The sequence below is a fragment of the Haliaeetus leucocephalus genome, unplaced genomic scaffold (assembly GCF_000737465.1).
Source record: "Haliaeetus leucocephalus isolate CR32 unplaced genomic scaffold, Haliaeetus_leucocephalus-4.0 Scaffold220, whole genome shotgun sequence".
Classification (NCBI taxonomy): Eukaryota; Metazoa; Chordata; class Aves; order Accipitriformes; family Accipitridae; genus Haliaeetus; species Haliaeetus leucocephalus.
The window spans coordinates 685030-710179 of NW_010972656.1; the positions used below are offsets into that span (position 1 = coordinate 685030).

At 38.5% G+C, this 25150-nt stretch overlaps 1 protein-coding gene across 1 annotated transcript in view; it reads left to right on the forward strand.

The window, feature by feature from the left end:
• Nucleotides 1–25150, forward strand: part of GAB1 (GRB2-associated binding protein 1) — a 101556-nt gene that overhangs the window by 64167 nt on the left and 12239 nt on the right. The window contains exons 3-6 of the mRNA XM_010566946.1: nucleotides 5752–5965; nucleotides 13198–13802; nucleotides 15969–16054; nucleotides 16262–16565. Coding sequence (XP_010565248.1) covers nucleotides 5752–5965; nucleotides 13198–13802; nucleotides 15969–16054; nucleotides 16262–16565 — 1209 coding nt within the window. The remainder of the gene's footprint in view (nucleotides 1–5751; nucleotides 5966–13197; nucleotides 13803–15968; nucleotides 16055–16261; nucleotides 16566–25150) is intronic.

The window sequence follows — 25150 nt, forward strand, 5'->3', positions numbered from 1 at the left end:
AATGAATAGTCTTCAAAAGAAAATTGGAGGTGGAGAGGGGGAAGAAATTCGGAGTGGAAATGGTTTTGGTATTTTCAAATTTTAAATGGGTAACCAAAAGTGCAGCTTAAAATTACATATGAACTGCAGATAGTAAGTACTGAATTTTAGGTGTGAGGTCTGAAAGCCAGAAACTTCAGCATGGGATAGGAACTTGGAACATTCAGTCATGTTTCTGGTTCAGATGCAGGAGGCAGGGTTGTCCTGAGCAATCATATACAACGAGCAACTGCTGAATTCTTCATTAGTGTTCTTTGAATAGGGTATTATGTTTACGTTCAGCAAAAGAGAGATACTTTGAAATTATATTAAACGAAGAAAACAAACTTAAATGCATGGGAACTTTTTATTGAAGTATTTAAAAGGATTTTCTCTGGGCATAGCAGAAGGGTTCAGAATTGAGGCTCACTGCATAGATTTCATATTGATTGTAAGCTGATCACTTATGCTGAAAACCAAACCCAGACTAATGTGTCCGTGCATCTTCTGGGCTGGATCTGGCTCACATCTATTGAGTTAGGTATGCGAACAGAGCAAGAGCTTGTTTGTCTGTGTCCGTCAGCGTACACATGTGGCCCTTTGATTCCAGGATCTTTCACTTGAGAACATGTAGAAGCTGACACTAGAGGAAACTCCAGCAGTGTATTTCAGGATGTATCTCATTATATTAAGCAGCACAGATAATGACTTAACAGACCTAATCTCCTTTTAAGGGTTAAAGTGAAGTTTGTTTGGTTTTTTTATGGTTCTGTGTTTTGGGGGTTTTTTTGGTTCAAGGTTATTACTCTAATATTTTGTTGGCCTTTGGTTGTTTTAATCGTAACATCTGCGTCATAGTAAATGGATTGAATGAAACATCTCAGAAGTATAGTAGAACATGTGATTGCATATCTGTTGCTGATTCACCGTTATAATGGGAAAATCCCATTGCTATTTTAGTCTTTCTACTTGGGATCTGCAAAGAATGCATTTTCTTACTTTTGACTGCAACTTTGACATTTAAAGAAATGCTTGCTGTAATGAGGCTTCTGTGTTTTATTCACTATGAGAACATTTCAAGTATTTACATAATAATAATATTAAGAGACTATATATCATAATGTACAAAATTTAATTTTTGCTGTCATTAAAAAAAAACCAAACCAAAACACAAAACCAAACCTAAATGCAAACTCCCACACTCAGATCTTCTAGATTGTTCATAAAGCACGGATATAGGTACATGTGGAATAAAGTAGCTTTATATAGTTAAGAAGGAAGAGAGGGAAGCCTTTTATTATTCTTGTTCAGAAAATGTTCTTTTTACCTCATTAATTTTATGATTGTTTTATTAGTGAGGCAAAAAATGGTTATGAGGAAAAGTACAAATTCTCGTGAAGATGATGCCTGTAACTGCTCTTAACAAATGAACTGAGAAAAGATAAAACTCTTGCCCTGTTTTGAGAAAGCTGCTTGTTCTAGCTGTACTGAATGCAGGAATTATAAAAACAAAATAGGATTCTTGTTATGCTCATTTGCATGTTAAATATTCTGGATGTTTTTCCAGCTCCCAGTTATTTCAAAGCAGTCCGAGTGTTTGAGCTCTGGGAACAAACCAAATGACTTACAATGCTCTTTGGTGTGCAGATGACCCCCTTCCCTAAAAATCTGCTAGTCCAAAGTGGAGCAAGTTGATGATTGTACTCTTTGAAATCATAATGGGCTGCTGGGAGAAACTCTTCATATCAGCTTCTGAAGTACATGGCTAAAGAGAATATTTGAGAGGGTACAGATAGGCAAACAGTATTCATTTGCTCAGTGATGAAAGTCATTAACATTACTGTTTTCTTCATAGTCAAATTTGAAATAGCTTGAATGGGTTAAGCAAATAAGAAGTAGCCCAGCAGTGAAGTGCTTTAGACTAAGTTCAGTTGCTTTTTAAAGTAGGAATTAGCCTACACGAATTAACGCTTACAAAATGCCTGTATGAGGATGAATTTCAGATCAGAAAGTTGGTATTTTAATAGTTTAATGCTCTATCCACTGCAAAAAAACACCAAAAATCCCAACCAAACCACACCCCCCCACCACCCCCACCCCAGCAGATCTGTAGGAGGACTTAGGGATTTTGTCAAGTGGTATCTGTGACAAAATAAATGAGGCAGCTCATCACAAGGAAAGTATCCCTAATGATCCATTAGCAGTAATGGGCTCCAAATCCTTGCTCAGAGAAGAGATCGTGAACCTTTTGGACATTGGACATTGTCACCTTTAATACTCAGTAACAATCAAAAGGCAAATAGAGTCATAGAATCATTTAGGTTGGAAAAGACCGTCAACATCATCGAGTCCAACCATCATCCATGCCTACTAAACCATGTTTTGGAGTACCTTGTCTATGTGGTTTTTGAATATCTCCAGGGATGGTGACTCAACCACTTTCCTGGGCAGATTATTCCAATGTCTGACAACCCTCTCAGTAAAGAAATTTTTCCTAATATCCAACCTAAACCTCCCTTGCTGCAACTTGAGGCCATTTCCTCTCGTCCTATCTCCAGCCACCTGACAGACGAGACCAGCACCCACCTCACTACAACCTCCTCTCAGGTAGTTGTAGAGAGCGATGAGGTCTCCCCACAGCCTCCTCTCCTCCAGGCTGAACAACCTCATTTCCCTCAGCTGCTCCTCATAAGACTTGTGCTCCAGGCCCCTCACCAGCTTGGTTGCCCTCCTCTGAACACGCTCCAGCACCTCAACATCTTTCTTGCAGTGAGGGGCCCAAAACTGAACACAGTACTCAAGGTGCAGCATCACCAGTGCCAAATACAGGGGAAAATGGTTAGGCTAGGAACAGAATGAATTATTGTTATGTCTTTGTAAATCAGTAAGTGTGTCCCAGACTTTTTTTGCACATTTTATGCAGGAAGGAATTAGTAGAGCTAGGAAAAGTGAGGATGAAGGGAAACCAGATCTGCAATGGAATGGCTTCTACACCAAGAAAAATTAAGCAACTAGTAAAGCTGTGACAAAGCTGTGTGAAGTTGGGAATGGGGATTATGAATAGGAGGCAATTGTTCACCATTTCTCTGAAGATAGGAGCTGAAGGATGTCAAGTGAAACTATCAGACAGCAGGTCTAAGATAAAAGGAAGTGTTTTCTTATGCCACACATAATAAGGTGTGGACCTCACTGCCACAGGATGGTAGTAGAGGTCAAAATTATAAATGTACTCAAAAGGGGTAGGACAAATTCAGAGAAAAGTCTGTCAGAGGCTGGTCAGCATAGACTGTGGATGCAGTCTCTGTGCTGGGGTGCCCCAAAGCTGCAGAGCCCCAGCAGCTGGGGGAGCATGGCAGGCTTGCCTTGCTGCTAGTGCTCAGTCTGTCTGCAACAGGCCACCATCAGCAGTGGCATCGTGGGCTTCAGAGACTACACATCTGAGATACTATATTTAGCCTAATGGTCTTCACCACCTTGCCTCCTTTCAGCAGTTACAAGTTGCAGCCAGCCTTCAACTTCTTTTTCTTTCTCTCTCACACTCATACTTTTTTCTTACTCCCCCCAGAAAGTAACTCTTTCTTTCTCCAAACTTGGGAGATACATTGATCCTCTTTCAAGCTTCTTGATTTTATTTTTCCCTGGAAAGTTACCCTTGAGTCTTGTTACTCTTCCTGGGAACGCTAGCGCATGGTTTGTTTAAATGCATTAGCCTCACGTAGGCACGCATCTTACTATATACCTGTTGAGCTCTCCTGACTACCTGTGGTCTAATTGACACACCCATCTTTCCCTAGAAGCTGCAGGGATGTCCTGTTTGATTTCTTTTTTTCCCCTTGTGTGAACTTGGCACCAAGTAGATCTAATGATGAGAAGGTTGTGTGCAGTCAGGGACAAGGAACAGGGATGGGGATTGTGGTACACCAAAGTCCTTGAGGATCTTGTCTGTAAGTGTGACCAAAGAATGATAGTGTATGTGGCAGGAAACCTTTCTTCTCTGCTCTTACTTGTGCATAAATTTACTTGCATTCCTCAGTTCTGGAGGGGACAGGACAGAGGTACTTGACCTTTCTCCCACTACCTCTTTTCCAGGAGCAAGAAATACATGCCTGGTAGGTCCATTCAGGTACCTCTCTGTTCTTGCTATTGAACCCCAACATTAGGGGAATGAAGAAATATCAGTAGGTGCCTCAGATAGGCTCCTTCAAGCTCTTGAAATTCCTAAGTAATAGAAAACTGTTCATATTTTAATATTTTGGCATGTAGTAAAGAAACCATTTTACTTTTGTGCGTTTGAGATTAGTAGGTGCAGTCTGGTCAGGCACAATCTTATATAAAAACTTCTTTTTAGGTTATCCTACCTTTTCAGGTAGGTTGAGTTGAGGAATTTTCATACATCTGGACGACTTCCACGCATATGGGTGTGGTGGGATTTAATTTCTGAGCCTGTCCAAGTGCCATGGGAGTTCAAAGCAAGTACTGCTGTTCCTATTTCCACGCCTAAATCGCTTGTACCTAGTGTACACAGAACTGGAAGCAGGAGGGCTATGTTCTGTTCTGCTCATCTGGTTCTTCCCAGGGTAGTGCTGGGAAGCAGAAGCTGGATGAAGTTACTTTGTAGTGCATAGCTGGCCTGTAAGCCTAACAGGAGCAGTCTGCACTGGATAATAATATGTTCATTTAAACAATGCTAATAATCAGCGTCCATTCTTGGGATGTGCAAATTGGAGTGTACAATGAGTTGCAAGTACAAGGGAGCCTTGATAATTGGGGAACAATTTGCTTAATTATGTTGTTCTTAGTCAATGTGTCATTAAAACAATGAGAAAGTTAAATCATTGTTTAATGTTTGACGGTGTCAATCTTTTCCAGTCTCCCAGATAATTTAATAGTCAGGATACATGAATTGGGAAGGAAAAAAGAAGTTACTTTAGAATATACATTAACAGGAATTGGATAAGAATTATAAAGACAGGTTTATTTAAAAAAAAACAACCAACAACAACAGAAAAAAACAACCAAAAAAACCCCCACAAAACTGCAACATCCCCCCCCCCCCAAAACCCCGATCCAAAATAATAACAGCTAAACCACAACTGCTTCATTTATTGCACTAAAATAAAAAGTTGGGGTATGCAATGAGGGGGCTTAGTAGGACATGGTACCTGTTGTACCTCTGTGTTATTTTTATAGTTGTAAGGGATCTTCCATTGCAAAAGCAGCATTTTTCCTGTTGCTTTTCAGATATTGAGAGAGGCCGATTTGTGACTGGTCTCTAATCTCGAATGTTGAAGTGACCTTGGTCAAAAAGGGAAGAATATGTGCAAGCACTGACTCAGGTTACCATATTCAAGTAATAACCTATGGGCCTTTGTCTGCTCTTGATTAAAACAACAGATCTGTGTTCTTAGCTGTCTTACTGCAGCTGTCAGCATCTTTGTTCTTTCTGTGACCAGAAAACAGATTAAATAAGTCATTAAATAAGGCATAACCTCTGTTTCCAAGGCATACTTAAGAAATGTATTACGGTTTGAAAAAATATAAAGAGATTGTAAGGATTTATATATAAATGCTCTGAAACAAATGTTAATATCCAGATGTTCTTATGTCCACTGATTCTACAGTTTTGAATTAAAACCCCTGACTTTTCTCATCCTCTGTTAATAAATCTTTTTTGGTAGCATTGCAAGACTACTTCTTCATTGTAAAGAGAATGCTTTGCTTCTGTGTTTGCAGATGCTGTGAAGCCACCAGTCAGTTCCTTACAACCATCTGCTGAGTTACCCTTGCCCATCAACACTTCACCGCCTTCCATGCAAGCAGAATCTTCCCTACCTCCTCCTTATCAGCTTATTAACATCCCCCCACTGGAGTCTTCCTCTGGTCAAGAAGATCCTCAAGACTACCTACTGCTAATAAACTGTCAAAGTAAAAAACCTGAACCTATGAGGTAAGTGACATTTTTTTCTTAGTAACACTTATTTGTATTACAGGCCAAGAATGTTCGTGCTAAAAGCACTTTTTTTATTGCGGAGTCATTGAACATTTGGATGCGCATAATCTGTGGGGGGAAGCTGCCTGTAACTTTTGCTGCTTTTCTTCCCTGTGATGGAACTTTTTGCAGCAATAGTAAGTTGTTTGATCAGCGCTAGACCCATATTGCATTCTTCAAAAGTGTGGACAGTAATTGCCAACATGAAGTATCAGATAAATGCAGCGATCCAAGCATTTCATTATAGCTTGGAGTTGTGCATGGCACAGAGTGGAGAAGTGCCCTTTCTTTAGCCACAATCTGGTGTGTTTAGTCCAGTCTAGGACTAGAAAAAGCCAGAGAAATTTAGCCTTTCTCTCTTCTGGTATTTGGTGCCCCAGTTTTGCCAGTTAAAGCTTTCATGGAAGGGATACAGTAAAACATGCTGATATTTATTATCACCTGCCAGGTTACCACATCACTGAATATAGCAATCCTCAAATGGTACTTGTTGACTATTACTAACATGGTTCAGACTCTCAAGCAAGAGTAAAAGATAATTATTTTATGGTAACTAAGAATGCAGGAGACTTAAACCACTCAATTTCTGTATCCTGAATTTTAACTTTTTCAAATAACAGGTAATTAAAAATAAGCTCAAATAAGCCTTATTTTTTACTGAATAAAGAATATCCAAACAGTCAGTTCTCCAGAGAAGCGTGCAATAGGAAATTTTAAGGAAAGAATTGGCAGCTTCTACTAAATTAAGTGTATATTTATTTCTCCAACTCCTACTTCTAACTTAAACAGACGTACAGCATCTCCTGCATGAGAGGTTATGATATTTATGGTAGCTACCTGAGAAATATTACTATATTTTTTCAGAATGGATCATGGCAGCCATACCTGAAGCAGGCTGGCCAGGGTCTTAGTGGAATATCCGTCCTCTGAGATTTTTAAAAAAAAAAAAAAAAGCCAACCACAAACAAACTTGACTAGACAAGGTCCTAAGGAGCCTTACCTGACTTTGAAGTTGGCTGTGCTTAGAGGTATTGGAAGAGCTGGACCAGGTAATCTCCAGAGGTCCCCTCCAACCTTGAGTATTCTGTGGGAGAGCCTTATAAATCTCTCTGGCAGACCTCTTTTCTACAGTAAGTTAAAATAAAATCTGCTGGGGTATTTCCAGAAAAATAAACAAAACGTCATATTCTTTTTGTGATTGCATACAAGTACATGGAAGGCTGAGGAAAGCTTCCTTTGAAAGTGTTTTCATGAGTATTTCACATACTCCCTTAGGGCCATACCTTTTAGTGGCGGTGCCTTCTTCATCAACACCTTGATGCTCTGCCAGTTTTACCTGTGCCATGTGCTCTCCGCTCCCTTGGCATTTTTATCTTGCTCTATTGTGCCTAAGGTGTTTCCTGCTCCGTTTACTGATGATTACATGGTAGAAAAGTATCCACCCTTTACAATCTTTCTTATAAAACAGAGGAATGAGCCTACAGTTCTCCTAGTGTATGGAATGTGCAGGTTACGGGCAGCATGGCATGCCCCAAAGCCTCCTGCAAGAGAAGGGGAAACCCAGTGTTTGCTTTCTCAGTGTTAAAGGTTTCAGCATTTAGGGATGTTTAGAAGCTGATGGTGCCCAAGAGATATGTCACTATTCCTGCCAGGAGCTGACAAAAAGTTCAGTATCATTTCCTGAGCAGCTTGGCAGAGAAATCTTGACTTTTCATTTCAGCACCCTGGCTCATCAGAAATGTGTCTGAGTGCCTGTTTGCTTCTGCGAGGGATGGGCACACAGTGGATTTCAAACACCACCACGTCAAGTGTGGTTTTAGGAATGATCAAGGTTGGGATGTGTAATTGACTTTCTGACCTGACTTCCACAGTTGTGTGATGTGTGGGTTAAGTAGAGGGAGTGAAGTCTGATGAGACCATAAAAGGGGGCACAAAACATGGCAAGGTATAGAGTCCATGAATAGCCTGCAAAATTTCTTGAGGAAGACACTGGTGACATAGGAGAGAAGGTATTTGGGTGTTGGGGAGGGCAGAAGGTCCAATGGAGATAAAATGCTGAGGGAACTGAGAAAGAACTGAACAAAGTCTTTGGGAGTATAGAGATTGTTTAAATAAATGATGTTTTTCTAGGAATATTTGAAGACAGTGAAACATTGGCATTGTGATTACTTGGAAATTATATGGGCTTAATGTCTTATATTTAACTAAATTCACTAACTAGCTATGTCCTTTTATTAGGAAGGCTGTAATAATGAAAATTTAGAATAATAGTTGTTGGGAGTTTCAGTTCCACCTAAAATGACTGCTTATGTTTCATGTCTGGTACCATAGGTATTCTGCTGGATTTAGGCTGCAGTATGGAGGTTATAGACCTTTTCCTATGGAATTAGAGCTATGTGTATCTGCATAGCATATTACTAAGATGATTAGTTAGAGGGCACCCTGTGCCCTACCCCAATCCACGTCCTGACAGGTCAAGAAAAAAATTAAATGCCTGCATCATTTTCCTATTGATTTCCAGGCTTGGAACAATTTATCTGTGTATTTCATACAACCTTTTTTCCTTAGTGTAAAGTGCAAAGCTTAATAGATGTAATTAAATAGGCAGGTATTGTTACTGGAACAGTTTATTTCTACGACTTTTTCCCTTTAGACTTTAATGTTGACAATATGCAGAGGGAACGTTTTCTGTTCTAATTTTGCATGTTAGTTTATAGATAATCTGGGAACCACAGAATTTTATTTCAAGGTTTTGGGGTTCTTTTCCAGGTGAGACAGGTAACTGTGTAACATAGAGGAAGTATCCCAGCTGCCTCTTTGAAATTTTTAAGAATTGTGGTTAAGAATTTGTTATGAACTAACAAATAATTTTTAAATGCTTCATTACAGTGTCATGCAATGCACCACATACTGTTGTGAGAATATCTTGGACACAGCACTTGCAGCTGTAATAATCATGCTGTATTTTGTCTAAAATAGTTTTATGCTCTGATCACTGTTAACTTGAGAGAAAGCATTGTTCGACTGTAGCATTTAGTGAGATTTTAAGGTTCGTATTTGGATCCTAAATAAGAAAATGCAGCCAAAGACAGTTTCCAAAACCCTTATTGTTCTGGCTCATTCGAGAGATATATTGCAATACTAAACACTGTCTTCCTCATCTTTCCTATGTTTATGAACCAGCCAAGGGTCACCCTTTCTCTCGGAAGAAGGGCAGGAATACCTGCTATTAGAAGATTTTGAAAGTAAAAAGATTCCACTGCAGTGAGTGAACAGTAGCCATATTTGGAACACGTGTGAAAAATTAATCACAGAGCCATTAACTTGCCTGAAAATACTGTTTGTTTGAGATGCGTCTTGCATGGTGTTCTGTAAGTTTTAACAGAGAAACTATGTAACTTTGGCTTCCATTTTCTGGAAATAGAGCTGGTTTAATATTTATTTATTTATTCACATTTTTACTGCGCTTGCTGTTTCTTTCCCAGATTGCTGGCCCACAAGAGCAGTTTTGCTGCCACTTAGTTCATAGTATTCTGTTTGATTGCTCATATCGATTCCTGCAGATGGGAAAAGAATCAGCTCGAAAGAATGAGTGGTCAAGCCAGACCCAATACAGCATATTAAAAATGGGATGATTACCCCTCAAACTGAAACACTTTTAAAACTTTTTTCTTGGGTGTCTGTCAACAAGTATTTTTAGTATGTGGAGGCAGGCTTTTTATTGGGCTCCCCCTGCCTCAATACCCCACCACTTCTCTGTGCATCTTAATGTCCAGTCCTTGTAGATCAGCAGGCTGTACAGTTATCTCTTCTTGATATGTGGAAAGAGATGTCCAGTCTTAGCACGGAGTAAGGAATAGTTTGGCCACTTAGCATAATTTGTAGATATGTGATGCCTGCATTTGATAACACTGAACTCATGTCACAGTCATCCTCTTCTTATAAATAGGGTGAGGAGTCTTCATTGTTATATCCAACTTTGCCATTATTTTAAACTGACGTGTTAAAAAACATTCATATTTATGTTAATAACCAGTTGTTAATGGAATATTTAAGCTAATTGATTGTTTTGTTTGAGCTGTTCTGAAGTGCGTGGGAAAAATAAAAATTTTCAGGTAACTTTCTTAACTGCAGAAGTCATCAATCATCCTGTATCTGAAATCCTTTTTTAAAAAAAGCAGGAGTAAAGTCTGTCCCTGAACAGTAGTCCTAACCTAAATTTCCTTGAGGTAACATGAATCAACTATGCATTGTAGATTTTCAAAATTGTACATGGTGTTCTTATGATCAGTGGTTAATACTGACTTTTGAAAGCTAGTTAAACTTCAGAGGCTGAATTCCCTGTCTTCGTTTTGATGTAAACTGCTTTCTTGGCCCATGTTTCAGACTGTCTTCAAACTTTCAGTCTTGCAAAATCAGATTAGTTACAACCCACCTATGTTTTGAAAACTATTTCAATAGACTAAGAAGTTGATTTCAAAAGATTACTTTTAAAACCATGAAGTAAATCAGAAATGCCCTCTTATAATGAGAAATGTAAGTTTTTGCTATCAGCTGAGCAAATGACAGGCCTGGCTGCCTTGTGTCATGGCTTTTGAAAGTCGTCTGTTTTCACAAGTGCTTGTGGTCAAGAAAGAAGCAGCAGCATTCACTTAGACCCATAAAAACTCCTGAGTTTAAAAATGATAGTGTTTGTTGCTTACGTATGATGGGTAATCCTTAAGCACTGGCCTTGTACGTGTGCTGTTGTTGCATTTTGAGCTTTGGTTATATACTCCTGCATGTTTTTGTAAGATAAATGTAGTGTTTATATCTTATTTCTGTAGTTTTGGAATTTTTTCATTTTAAAGTATATCCTAGTGAACTGGAACTAATAATTTTGGTTCTACAATTGATTGTCAGTGTCCAGCTTCTCTAGACTGCCCACTTTATTTTTATAGCATGTAAAATACAGATCACAATCCTTGCCATACTTGCTTATGTAAAAGACACGTGACTTTTGCTGGGACTTTGGTCTGAATGAATATCACAGAACTAGAAGAGTACATCCAGAAAGTGAGCAACTCCTGAATGAATTCTTCAAGAGCAAGGGCTGCAGCTGGGGCTAAACTCAGAGTCTTACTAGTCACACAGTATGTGCACAATTTATTATGCACTCTGTAACGTCATGTAATTCCTTCAGTCCTATGTGCTCTATTTTTTGTCTGTTAAACTTGCAGTGGTTTCTTAGTGAATTTTTGAAGCTCTGAGGCAAAGGAAGTAAACTGTTAGCAAATGAGATATGTTTCTGATAGTCAGCATCATAAGGAATATAAGTTTTACTTCCTCAGTTGTGCCAAGGGTAAATACTTAATGAGAACATTCTCTTCTCTTTTTTGGGGTCTGTTAAACCAAATGCAGATTATTGTTTGGAGCCACCTAGGAACCAATTCTTACCAGTGAGGCAGAACTTAAATCTGTGTTTAAAATAGTAACCAGAGCAACATTAGTGTACTTTTTTCTAATTAAAAAAACCCACACCAAAAAAACTAAGAACAAGCTAATAGAAAAAAGTGATTTAATTAAAGCCAGAGAAGAACTCTCATAAGCCGCTTGGACTGATGGAAGATTGTACCACTGCTATTAAACAGAACAAAAACCAGTTGGTTAGGTGAATGACATTTCTCTTTACTGCAGATGTCCAGTCTAAGCTAATCACGTCTGTTCCCTTGACAGCTAGCAGAGAGGCACTTTGGGAGTGATTCATCGGGTTTAGATGGATATCTAAGAAGAACAGATTGTGTTTCACACAGTCTCCATTTCTCCAATGACTGCAGAGGAAACCTAAATGAATAGCTAAACTGGATTCCTTTCTTCTCAGGTTACCAGAACCCTGAGAGATAAATCCAGCTGTCCCTTAAGAAAGTTTTGTGCAATCTTACCGACAAATTGAAATATGAATAATAAATTTTGGTTGTGATCACTTTGATGTAGAGAGCCCCTTCAAATAAGGGAAAAAAATGCTTCTTGTGGTAGTCATGCTGTTGATTTTTATATATTTTATTCCTCAGAAGTTTTGTAAACTGCATGGTCCAGTTGCTTAATACAGCTTAGTAAGAGTAGTATAGCAGCTATTCATTGATACACACTCATGCTGAAATATTTACATACATATCTATAAATTAACACAATGGTATGGTACTGTGGTAAGGAAAACAGGAAATATCATGATATGGTTGATCAAAAAGTATATGGACTGCCTTAACTCCACCTGTGTTAGTATTTTGCCACTGTCTTGACTTTCATTTAAGCAAGGAGTCAGACTGATAACAGAATTTCTTTGCCTGGAGCAAGGTAAAAGGGGAGGTTTGTTTTTAAAAAAAAAAAAAAAAAAATTGTAATGTGTTTACTTTCTGTGTAAGTTTATTGGTAATGGTTAGTACCAGTACTAATGAGTGCTATTCTCATAAAAGATAGAATTTCCAAAGACAGCAAAGGTAAACTACTGTGCAGTTTTATCTAACAACACTGCCTTAACTTGCATTCAAGACAAAAGCACTCTGTTGCACATGCATCCTATGGATTCCTCCCCCACTCCCCTGAAGAGCATGCTATCTTCCTCCTATTTCTGTTCTTATCTGTTATTTCTTTCTCCGTTATGTATTTCAAACCAGTATTATATGGTCAATAGATAACTTTAGGCATACACTTCAGAGTGTTATAAGCAGTCATGGTTTTTCCTCTAACATTTTTTTTTCATGCTGATTAGAACTAGTAAGTACTGTAAACCCAAGGATTAAGTGTATTATTTTAACCTTTAACAGTGCCATTAAAGTGCTGCTAATTTGCAGCATGGGGGGGGGGGAAATTCCCCACCCCCAAACAAACTCTGCTCCAAATTGGCATCATGGAAATCACTTGCTGTATGAAACATCAGCTTGTTGTTTAGCTGCTGCTAAAGGTCCACATTTGTGTTACCCATTTCACATGCATGGGTTTGTATGTATGTAGTTACTTAGGATCCTTCTTAAGTACTGCTGTTTGTTTAATAATTGAGTTCCTGCATTTCATTTTTAAAAAAAAAATTAAGAATTGGAAGACACTGGTAGACATTTTAGTTGTTTACATTTTAAATGTTGTGTTTGTTATTTGTAATGTTTGTTTTTCTTTATATGTTCATCAGCATTTTAATCTTACCATCTTATGTGTAGATCTCATGCTGACTCAGCAAAATCCAGCTCTTCTGAAACAGACTGCAATGATAATGTGCCCTCCCACAAAAATCCTGCTCCATCAGCGAGCAAGCATGCTGTGAATGGCTTTTTTCAGCAGCAAGGTGTCTATGACTCTCCACCTTCTCGTACTGGACTGACACTGGCAGACTGCAGCCTTTATAACCTGCCTAGGAGTTACTCACAGGATGTTTTACCGAAGGCAGCATCTCCATCTGGGACTGATGCAGAAGGAGAGCAACATGTTTTCAATACCCCGTCAGCAGCATCTTCATTAGACACACAGATGAGACACATCTCCATTAGCTATGACATTCCCCCCACACCTGGAGGTACTTACCAGATTCCACGAACTTTTCCAGAGGGAACGTTGTCTCAGACTTCAAAACTGGAGACTATTCCAGATATTCCTCCACCTCGGCCACCAAAACCTCACCACGCTGCAGATCGATCTCCTGTGGAAACATGTAGCATTAGTCGCACTGCTTCAGACACTGATAGTAGTTATTGCATCCCTACAGCAGGAATGCCACCCTCGCGCAGTAATACCATTTCAACTGTAGATTTGAATATCTTTCGTAAAGGTCAGTGTTCCATGTTTTATCTTGCTCTTCCAGAATTTTTGTGTTAAATGATGTAATCTTGTGACGAATGATGTGATATGAATGATACAAATGGGCTGAATGATGTGAGGGGCATTTCTAGCCTTTAAGAACAAGCGTGTAGCCCTTCACAAAGCAGTCTGTGGTCGCAATGCCTAAAATACACAAGAAGAGGGAAAAGAGAAGATTATTAAAGGAAACCAGCAAAGCACAGAACATGCGATGAGGGATGCATATTGCACGGTGGCATTCAGTCTTAGCTAAAAATACTTGAAGACCTAGACATATTTATGGTGTTACTTGTCTTTAGAAGACAGCAGTGAAGAACTAATCATCTTTTTTTTTTGCTAATAAGCTCGTATAGCTGAGTTCAAGACTGCTGTTAGCAGTGTTTCAGAATGACCAAAGTGAGGTTAGCATATAGTGGTCCAAATCTGCAGAAGCTGAAGTGTTTCCTGAAGGTCAGTGGGACTTGGTGTATACCCAGAGCTTTGAGATCAACCCTGATCTGGTGATCGTTGCCACCAACCTTTATTTCTTGCAATACATATGTGTACTGCAGTTTTTATGTAAAATTTAATTTGTTCCTTATAGTCACCTAAATGTTGGTATTCCAGATGTGCTAGTGCATTTTTTTTTACTGTTTTTCCTTTAGCAGCTGGGTGTATTTCAGGTCCTACCAAATCTGGTGGAGCTACTTAAAGACGTTGGTGTTTCTTGGGGGCTTTTTCTGCCTGTTTTTTTGTTCTGTTCTTATTCAGGTTTAAACTTGAGAAATGCAGTGAGAGGTAGATATTGGGAAAGTGATATTTACTGTTACAGAGAGCAGTTGTTCTCGTCTTGTTAACCACTCTTGGGCTAAGAGTTTCGGGTTTTTTAGGTTCCTGAGGCAGGTGGGTATCACAGTGTTAGTTTTAAAGTGGAATTTTAAACTGGTTAGAGTCAATGCTAGTGTTAGAGGGGATTTTAAAGGAAAATTGTTGGGGTTGTGCTGGATACAGGATGGGAAGCTGAAATGAGGAAGGGGACAGGGACAGACCTTTTAGAGGAGGCAATATACAGAATGAATGTGATCATACAGGTGTGCAGATAATATTATCCTGTTTATCATTCATGTTGTAGGCTAAGTGTAATAATATTGGTGGTTGTTAGTGTTTTAAAATGACAAAGTAACACCCTGAAAGACCCTTGTTTGCTTTGCTTCACTAATCTTCTCTCATTTTGCTAAGTTTATAAGTGAGTACTTCTACATTAAAGCTGAGATTGTCAGCCTCAGGAAAAGTAGTCTTTCTGAAAATACTGTTTTAATTTGGCACTTAATGACAGAAGTGTTTTATTTTTCCTCTGAGGTGGAAATCTCCAAAACGCTTCAGAGCTTTTTTTCAGGGCAAGGTGGGGATAAAACCCAGAGTTTGCCCACAGTTTCTGTCTTGGCATCAGGAGGAGGCATGCTTGTTGCAGGGTAAGGCAGCTTGTTGCCTGCATGAGTGAGCAGGACCTGGGAGCCAGATGTCTCACAAACACCCCTGTCCACCAGAGAAGCAGCCACAAAGCTGAGGACCTTCTTAATGCGGACTGCCAAGAGCCAGGACCCTGCAAATGGAGAGATCTTTGCTTCTGTAGCAGTTCATTCAAACTGAAAGCCCCTGGAGACCACACTGGGGAGCTTAGAGCAGGGATTCACCTGTTCCTGCAACAGACTGAATCCTGTTGAATCAGCACTTCCCACGAGAAGGGCATTCAGTCAGAAAACCTTTCTCCAGACCCTAAATTACATCTGCTGTTTATTTTAGAATAGGTTTTTCATGAGGGCCCACTGTCTCAAAACCCACTCTTACACTAAGTTCTTACACCTGCCTATTTGAAAGGAAGACTTTGCTGCTTCTTTAAAAGGAAAAATCACTTTTTCTTTTCTTGCCATGGAAAAATGCCACTATAAGAGCTTCAGGTTGTGACTGATGAGTGCTAAGTTTGTTTGTGAACACAGTCCTCTCAAGTATATCGATAAAATCTATGGGCCACAGCTACAGGAGGTGTGTTTGTATGCTCTCAGAAGCAGACAGTAAATAACAACAGACTCTGGATGCCTGGTGCCAAGTGACAGGAACAGGGATGATAAATAGCCACTTTCTCTTCTTGTTTCTTTAGAAATTAGTTCTCAAGACTGTTACGATATTCCACGAACGTTTCCGAATGACAGATCTAATTCACTGGAGGGCTTCCATAACCACTTTGTAAGTATGACTTGATCTGATGAGAGGCAACAGTGACAGTGCTTGAATGCTCTTTGTTCCCATGTAAAAAAGCAAGCTGTATGGTGTTTGTGATTTTTCAGTTTCAGTAGAATATATTAATCTGAGTAGATTAGGTTAAAAAAACTCATATGATTCACAGCTGATTGCATAACTTATTTTGTTAAAGGAAATATATGTTAATTCTAGAAAAACAGAAGCATGTTGACAGTGGGAAGTGTTTCAAGTGAAGAACTAGATGAAAATTATGTCCCAATGAATCCCAACTCTCCTCCACGACAGCATTCCAGCAGCTTCACTGAACCCATCCAGGAAACAAACTATGTACCAATGACACCAGGCACGTTTGATTTTCCGTTATTTGGAAAGCAAGTCCCTCCTCCTGCTCACATGGGTTTCAGGTCGAGTCCAAAGACCCCTCCCAGACGGTCAGTACCTGTTGCAGAATGTGAACCACCGCCAGTGGATCGGAACCTCAAACCAGACAGAAAAGGTGAGGAAAATGTACAATAGCAGTTGATTTTTATCATCTAAGAAAATAACATAGCTTTCCCAACTTCTGATTAGTGGAAAATTATCATATTTTTAGAAATTCTAACAGAATAATTTTTATCTTATGAGATGGCCATAACATAAATGAATCCTAGGATTATTTTTAATCATATTAAAACACCACAAAAACAATGCCAAATACAAGCGTAGGTTTAAATTTTATTGCTGTAGTTACTAATGAAAAGGTGACACAGAATTGCTAACACTCAGCAGTGTTTTAGTCCTTACACATAGAAGATAGCTAGCTGACTTGTGATGGAGACAGAGCACACGAGGTATTGGATAAAATACAAATTTATAGCCATAACAGTGCTTGGTACAGGATCAGTACACGTTTTTCACTGTATGAAGTAAAAGTTAAAAATAACTTCTTTAACTATTTTAGGTATTTGCTTTTGATGTAAACATTGTTGGAAGAAATTAATTGTTTCAACAAGAATGAGTTGTATATCGTGCTGCTTTTAAGTCCTACTCAAAGTATGCAGTTACAAATTCTTACATAGAATAATTCTTACAAATGTGTTCAAATGAAGGAAGAATTAGATCAAAGAAATAGTGTTTACTACTAAAGCTAATGTTAAGTCCTCATTTCAGTCTGTAAAAGCAAGGAAAATCATTTCATGTTGGAGCTGCCTAATGCTTAAGTGTTAGTGGCCACATGGGGCAGTCACGGGAAGATGTTGAACATGTGGGCTGTGAGGTTACCATATATATTTTCTTTGGGATCCAAATGGGAGGAGGGAACTGCTAATTCAAGCCAGCTCTTAAGATACATTTGCTTTATCACAGGAGCTGGGTGCCATGGTTATGTTGAAAGTTGTATAAACTGTAGTAGGTGAAAATTTCCTTGCCTTTATAGAGTGTGGTACATTAAACAAAGTCATAAAACAAAAGGAAAACTAGCTTTATGTGGAAATATTTTAAATTGCTGAATGTGTGGAAGATGACTGTTATGCGTCTGAGGAAGCCGCAACAACTTCAATGACAAAATGGAAAAAAAAACCCAAATTTCAGAGGGCCCCTTCAAAGCTATCCTAAAAAATGAATCTCCTGAATCTTGTGCATACTGGGTTTACTTTTCCTTAAAATAAGGTTTATTTGGGTGACCAGTGTTCTTAAACAAAAAAGATACTGTTGTGATGTATCTATAAGAGATATTTGCATAGAGAATCACTAATAAATAGCTTAGACTTTCCAGTTAATCTAAAATGTTTTATCAGCCAGCCTATCAGAAATAGAGGTAAATGCTTAAGGAACTCACTTCCCTACTATGCAGTTTTTCAGACAAGATAACTAACTTTCTTGTAGAAGTGGGAAGTAAAGAACATTAGGTCAAATGTTTGCACTATTTTGTTTTCGAGTAAGTCCTATTTTTAAAATTATGTGCTTGAAAAATTAGTATTTACATTGAGAATGGCTGACTATTTTGGGGAAAACAGGATAGCAAATATTCAGATGATCCGAAACACTCACTAACTAAACCTTTACATTAGTATTTTTACCACTAAGTGAAAGAAGCCTGTAATTAAGTGAAGTAGACAATATCATTATGACATAGATGATCTCAGTGGGAAATGGGAAGTACCACATGTCATTCTGGCTGTCCATCTTCAGAAAACAAGGCATGGCCTTTTTCAAGACCTTGGCTCTCTGCTTGTATCTAATTGTTTCCATGTTACCAGACAGTAGTTTTGTTTATTTCTTAAGAAATACTGGACAGTAACAGATTGATGAAAGCTGCTACTGGCAAATATTCTCAAAATAAACACTGAACTGCTTTAAAATATTTTGCCTGACTGGCCAGTTTGTGTATTTTACTGATAAAATGTTTGACCTTCAAAAGTAGTAAATTTCTATGTTGAAAAGCTTCTCACTTTTGCTGTTGGCAGTGCAAAGCAGTCGCACAGATGTCTGCTGGGGCAGCGTTGCTGCTCTTGCATCTCTCTTCTTGAAGCTGAGTTAGTGTTTCACATTCTGAAAGTGGCATGTAAGGCTCCTGCTTTGCTCCTGACCTCAAGTGCTTTACAACTAGAAAGACCTAGCTAACATCAGGGAAAAGTTTTTTAGATGGACTAACATACCTCTTAATGAGTGTATAGTAACTGGCTGTATTTTTTGCCTCTAGAATTTTAGAAGCTATTATCACTGTAAAATAATATGATTATTTAATATAATTTAGAAGATAAAGTAATTTTAAAGTAGAACTGTCCGCAGAGGTAAATATTGTATAGTAAATGCATAGGGGCTGTAAAAAACTTCATGAAGGTCGTGAGCTACTAAGAATGGTAATGATTCTGATTTATCACTGAGGGTTTTATCTTAGTAACACACACACACTGGCTCACTCAAATTTTGTCAAGTGGACTACTGCGAGTCTTCCATTCTTGTGAAGAGCAGATACGATGACACATCAGGATGGTAATATATTCCCATTTCACTAGTTGAGTTCTTCATGCAAATAACTCCTTCCAGAAATACCTTTGGGAAAATAAAACTGCAGTTCCTTTTAAATTAGAATGGGATAAAACTCTTGTTTTAGTGGACCCTTACCTAACTAAAATGAGTGTGTGCTTTATATTATACTGTGGTGCTTTTCCAGCTTTCAAATTCTTGTAGCAACTTAAATTATCAGGTTGGTTCTGCTTATATAAATGTACTGCAATGGTCTTCTGCTACAAGTTAGGGCATAGAAAGTATCAGGTTGGCTGGTATGTTCAATAAAACTTAGGCAGACATAGAAAGGGAGGAAATGGTACATAACATAGTTACCTTCTGGGTATTTCTCCTATGAATGTTGTTTTTTAATATGCCATTGGTTCAAGAATTTCTGTTGAAGACCCTTGCTGCTTCTCTAAAAGATGGTATTACTGCAGAGTTCAGGTGTGTTGGTGATAAGGCCTCCAGGTATATGAGGGGTCATCGTATGTTCTGTCTGAAGAAGCTGCTGTATCTTTTTTTATTAGTTAGAGATTGCTGCAAAAATAGTGTTTACACTGCCTCCAAGTAACAGTTCCTTTTTGGTAGCTATCCTTGTTACTGAGAAATGTCACCATCGCCTCTCACGTGAGCATTAGCTCTAGCTCAGTAATGTTGCTGTGTGGGCTAGGGAAGTTTGTTACGTTCAGTGTTAAAAATGCATTTGACAGAAATAATGCAGTGAAACTAGCACATAAAGAAAGAATGCACTGCTTTTTGTTGTCAAATGTGTATGTGTAGCATCTCCTCTGTTTTTCCTTGGTTTAATGGCTTACTGCTTACAGGCAGTATAGTTTGACAAGGCTAGAAAATGGAGGGGTCAGTGATGGCAGTGGCCATTCTGTTGCATACAGCCTGCTCTCCCCTCTGCTGTTTCTCTTCTGTAAACCTGAGATGAAACGCATACTCAGTTACTTCTGGTTCTGCTGTCTTTGAAGAATAAGGTGTCAGGCAGCAAGGATCTGGTAATCTGTCTTTCAGCAGTAGTGACGGTAATGTGTATGTCATCACGGCTCTGATATAAGCACCTGACATTCTGGATAGTTTATTAAATTGTTAAAATTCTCCAAGTTTTTAAGAATAGGTACAGTTTTATAAAAGTAGCAACTGTGACAGGCAACTGAGTTATGAAAAAAATCAATAACATTGGTAAACTAAATGTAGGTAATAAATAGGTCTAAAATTCACTTAAAGTACATGCACATTCTTCTGAGGAGAGTACTTGTGCAGCCCTGCTGTGAGAGCCTGAGGCTCTTCAGTCTTCCCACCTGAAGGGGTAGCCTGGGCCAGGAGCCATGGTGAGATGCCCTGTGTCTTTTCCCACTGGGTTCTAGAAAAGCTTTGTTTTAGAAAATGGGTTAAAAAATAATAACAAATTTTAAAAGAATAAATATATATAGCTTTGAGATTACACTACATTTTTATGTAGTTTCATTTTTCTAGCTCACAGTCACTTCTGTAAATGAGGGGAGCTTCCAGTACTTTCTGGAAGTCTTGAAAGTCATTTCAAAACATGGTGTTGGCTTCCTGCCCCAATATAACTTGAATCAAAGGGCTTTACTATTTCTTTAGAGAAGCATACCAGAAGGTAAGTGATACATTGCTTGGGACAAAACGGAGAGCGCTTGGCCAGGTGCTTTTCTGCATTCACCTGTAATTGAATGACAAAAATAATCTTTTTTTTTTTTTTTAATTTGGTTTTTCAGGGTGCTATTTCTTTTATTATAAAGGACCATTGTCTATATTGATTTTGTATTTCTGCTTTTTGGCTGCTTTAGCTTGCCACGGGTGCATGTAGTTGTGATGCTAAATTGGAAGCATTGTTGCTAGCAAAAGGCTTCAAGTGTAAAAAATATTGCATCCATCCATGCAGCTGGGTCTTATTCTCTGAATTGTTCAAAGACTGTGACTGGTTCTGCCACAGGGCGAGTACGTGGCATTTGTGTTGACAGTCACATGTTCCTTCCTCAAAATACCATTTATCCAAGAAGGAGCAGTAGAGTTAAAGGTGCCCAGATGCAGTGAGGTGAAGACGCCCTAGACAGCTAAGGCACCAAAGAACAGCCAGGTTCTCTTTTGCTCCATCTCATGCTTTCCCTGGGGCTCTTCAAAATACCTTAAAAGGGTTGTGATGCGAGGCACTGGATCCTGGGATCTCCATCCTGCTGACAGCTTGCAGGACTGTAGCGAGCATTTCACCGCTCCACAGGGAACTGCTCCGTGTGGCAAGGCGGGTCCCAGGTGGCTGTGCTGGCAGTCCACAAGAAGGTTTTAAGGCCTGACAGAGGTCTGTGAGTCTAGATGATCTTAACCTTCAGTGCAAACATGACATAAGGCAGAGATCAAGGAAAGTTGCAGGGTCGAAAATAAAAGGGGTAGGGTGTGAATTGGTTTTTATAGGTCAGGAGGCAGCATTTGAGTGGTAGGGGGGTGTCTGTGAGCCTCTGGGCATGATAATGGCCCCCTCCTGCCCCATGATTTATTTCCAGGGGCAGGGGTGTGGGTTTTGTGACCTTAAAGCAAGACTGTAAGACCAAACAACTACAAAATAAGATTTGTTTTGTTTTGTTTTAAATACTTATTTAGGAGCTGTCCAGGATTCCTTATAGCTCTGTAAGATTTAGTGTGTGCATGTGTACATCTCGTCTGTAAAGTTCAAAGCTCTCAAGAAATACATGCTTGCCATCTTGACTGACAAAACACAGTTTTTCAATATCTGAATCACACAGTTAAGTCAATGATGGAATTGGTGATGGCAGAATTTAGTTCTGCAAAGTCTCGGTTTGATGTCCTACTTCCTGTAACCTGGTAACTTCTATTTTCTGAGGGGCAGCATGTCTCTTTAGCAAAGTGGGGGTTTTAAGGTTCTGAAAAGAAATGTATGAACCATAGGCATATGGCTGAATTAACAATTCACGACCATGATGGAATGAAAATCAAAAGTAGAATCTCATTCATTTGAGTATAGTGTAACACTGCCACTTCTGTAATGTTTTTGATCCATAGCACTTAATAACATGTTCTGGGATAGTTCAGTTTAGCACAGATCTTAGTTTAGGGTCATGGGGAGCTGTGATAGAATGATGCACTCGGGATCACTAAGTGGATTGCTGACAGAGGCAGTAAAGAACTTGAGATTCCTAGCCTACAACATGGTACTGGACTTTGTTCTATTTGTCTTGAATAGCAATTGGATTTGCCCAAATGTTGTTAGAGTTTAATTGCATTCAAGATTATTTTAAACAAGATTTTTCAGTCCTATTTTTGGGTTGGATTGCAGAGATTATTTTGTTGATGGCAAAAATAACCAATAGCAAGTACAGTGCATTTTCACCTTTTTTTTTTTTTTTTTTTTTAACAAAAGGCTTATCTTTCAACAAAAATATATCAGCATTTAATCTGAGATGCTTCCTGCAACTTGAGTCCATACGATTGCCTTTAAAAGAGACTGCTGCTTGGCCCTGGTAATTTTCAGCCCAGCAAGTGGTAAGCTAGGATTTAGAGACAGTGAGTGATGCACACATTTCTTTTCATGCCAACAAAATACTCAGTTGCACCTTGAAAACAAGAAAACAAACAAACGAAAGAAACCACGGGAGAGGAAAAAAATTCTCATGGAGTTTGGACTTGTGATTATTTTAAAAATGTTAAAAATTTTATCTGGTTGTTTTTCTTATAGGTTTTTCTCATTTAAGATGTTACAAGACATAATTGTGTGGTTAAACCACAAATATGTGGATTGGTTATAAAAATGTGGCTGTATCTTTGCCATGACTACTCATGATCATCTCCCAAACAGATTAACTTCATAGAAAATCCCAATTTTCTTTCTTTAAGAGCATAGGCCCACTTTGAAGAGGTAACTGCATACAGAGCTTACATGTGGCAGGAAGCATCTGCCACATTCTGGCCTCCGTAGGACCCACTGTGATGCTTCTGGATGACTGGCATAACTGCCCGTTGTTGTAGTGTAGTACGATGCTGTAAAAATCCCAAGCAAAGTCGGTAGTTGTTAAGGAAACTAAGAGCCCTCATTAATCATGAAGTTAGTTATAAATAGCCTATTGAACAGTTTCCTTGTTAAATATTTACATGTTTGAGTGTCTCAGTTGGACAATGTGGGCATATTGCATGTCCTGATATAGCAGGAGCACCACACCATCCTAAGATAAAACTTCAGAGAAACAGTTAAGGCATTTGTGACGACAGGAGCTGACATTTCTATAAAAATAATAACAATTAGAAGTTGGCAACATTGCAGTGTTCTACGCTATCATGATTGTCTTGTGTATTCTTAAATAAAGGATCACTCATTTTCTCAGGCTTTAGGACAAGTAGGTATTGAAAAATTGCGAATGGTAATTTTAATCAGCAGCAAGAACTGAACTGAACTGAAGATCTGTTGGAAAAGAAACTAATTTTCATGATGGCTTTTCTGAGCAGAAGTGCTGTTCATTTTGCTTTTAAGAAATCCATGCATTTTATCCTTCCATTTGATTTTAGAAGTTACACCTCCTGTTCATTCCATTTAGGAATTTTGAAAAAGATGATTTTTGGGGATGTTTTGGTGCTTCCTCAGAGTTCCTAAAACAGGTTGAATACAAATTTATTGATTTTTTTTTTTCTTCTTTTTTTCCCCTTTTTCCTTTTGCCCCCACAAGCTCCAAAGACTTCCATTTAGCTGAAAATTACTCTTCCTCCATGGCTGTACTAAATTACTTCCACAAGGCTAGTTTTTACTTGATAGCTTTAAATGAAATACATATAGCTCCTTGCTACAATACACCAGTCCTTAAATTGCAGCTGTGATTTGTCTTACAAAACTTTGAAACAACAAATAATTTCAAGTAAAGATTTCGTTTGGATGGCTGCATCACAGCTGCAGAGGAAGCTATGGTTTACTGGACATAATGGTTTTAAAAAAAAATGAAACATAGGAGTTTTCTGAAGACAAACTGCAAGACTTGCTCTGATACTAGCTGTAGAGATGGTAGTGTTGAACTCCAAAGATGCTAAGGAGAGCAAGAACAAGAGAACATGGGTAATAACTCCATATCTTTTCTTCCTTGTGCGCTTAATGCCTTTTTAAGGAAACATAGGTTTTGATATACATATTGTCATGCTATTCCATTGGCTTTTTTATATACTTAAGGTTAGGCTTGATTTTTCCAGTAAACAAGTTAAACTCTGTTATTTTTTTGTGTTTTGTTTAAAAAAAAGGGGGGGGGGGCGGACAGGGAGCAATCTCAAGTAGTATCACTTGGACTTCATGAACCTTAGTGCAGCTTTAAACTAATAATCAATAAACACTCTAGAATACTGTACTTTGGTCTTAAAACATTGTCTTTGTTATTGAATGTTTTTAGTTCATCATGCTTTGGGGGCTTTTTAAATATAGACATGGAGAGTTACTTGCAAATTAGAGCAGTCAAATAGTATTTGGATGATTAATAGCTTTGGTATTCTCTGAATAGTTTTTATGCCATTTGGCAAATATTTTATGAATACCAGTGAACCTTAGCTGTCAGATGCAGTTGGACTTTTTTATAATCAGTATTTTTTCCAATTCATTCTTAATTTCTGGAGTATTCAAAGTACCAGTGCTCTGAGAGAAGTTACTCTCTAAGAAATAGAGACATTGTCTAAGAAAACTGGACAGCCTCTCTTCAGATGACTGCTTTCTACATTTCATAATATTGAAAAAATTAAGTTGATTTCAGTTTGGGTTTACTGTTCTAAAGAGACTGTAGTTATCACCATCCATGTGGTATCCCTGACCAGAACTAACCACGTTATTGATATTCCTATTTGTTGCAGGATACTAGTATGGAAATGGTTATGAATGATGTATAACTAAATACATGTTCCTAATTAGAAGTACCTTGGCAGGAAGTAGTCTTAATAAAAACAGAGATGAAAAAGCAAATTCGGGGTATTTGTAGAGCTCTGTGCTGAAGACCATGTACTCGGGAATCAGAGTTCACTGGGTTGAGGAAGAGGAGGAGAAGGAAAGGGGGGAGGTTATTCTGCAGAATTGAAAACCAAATAATA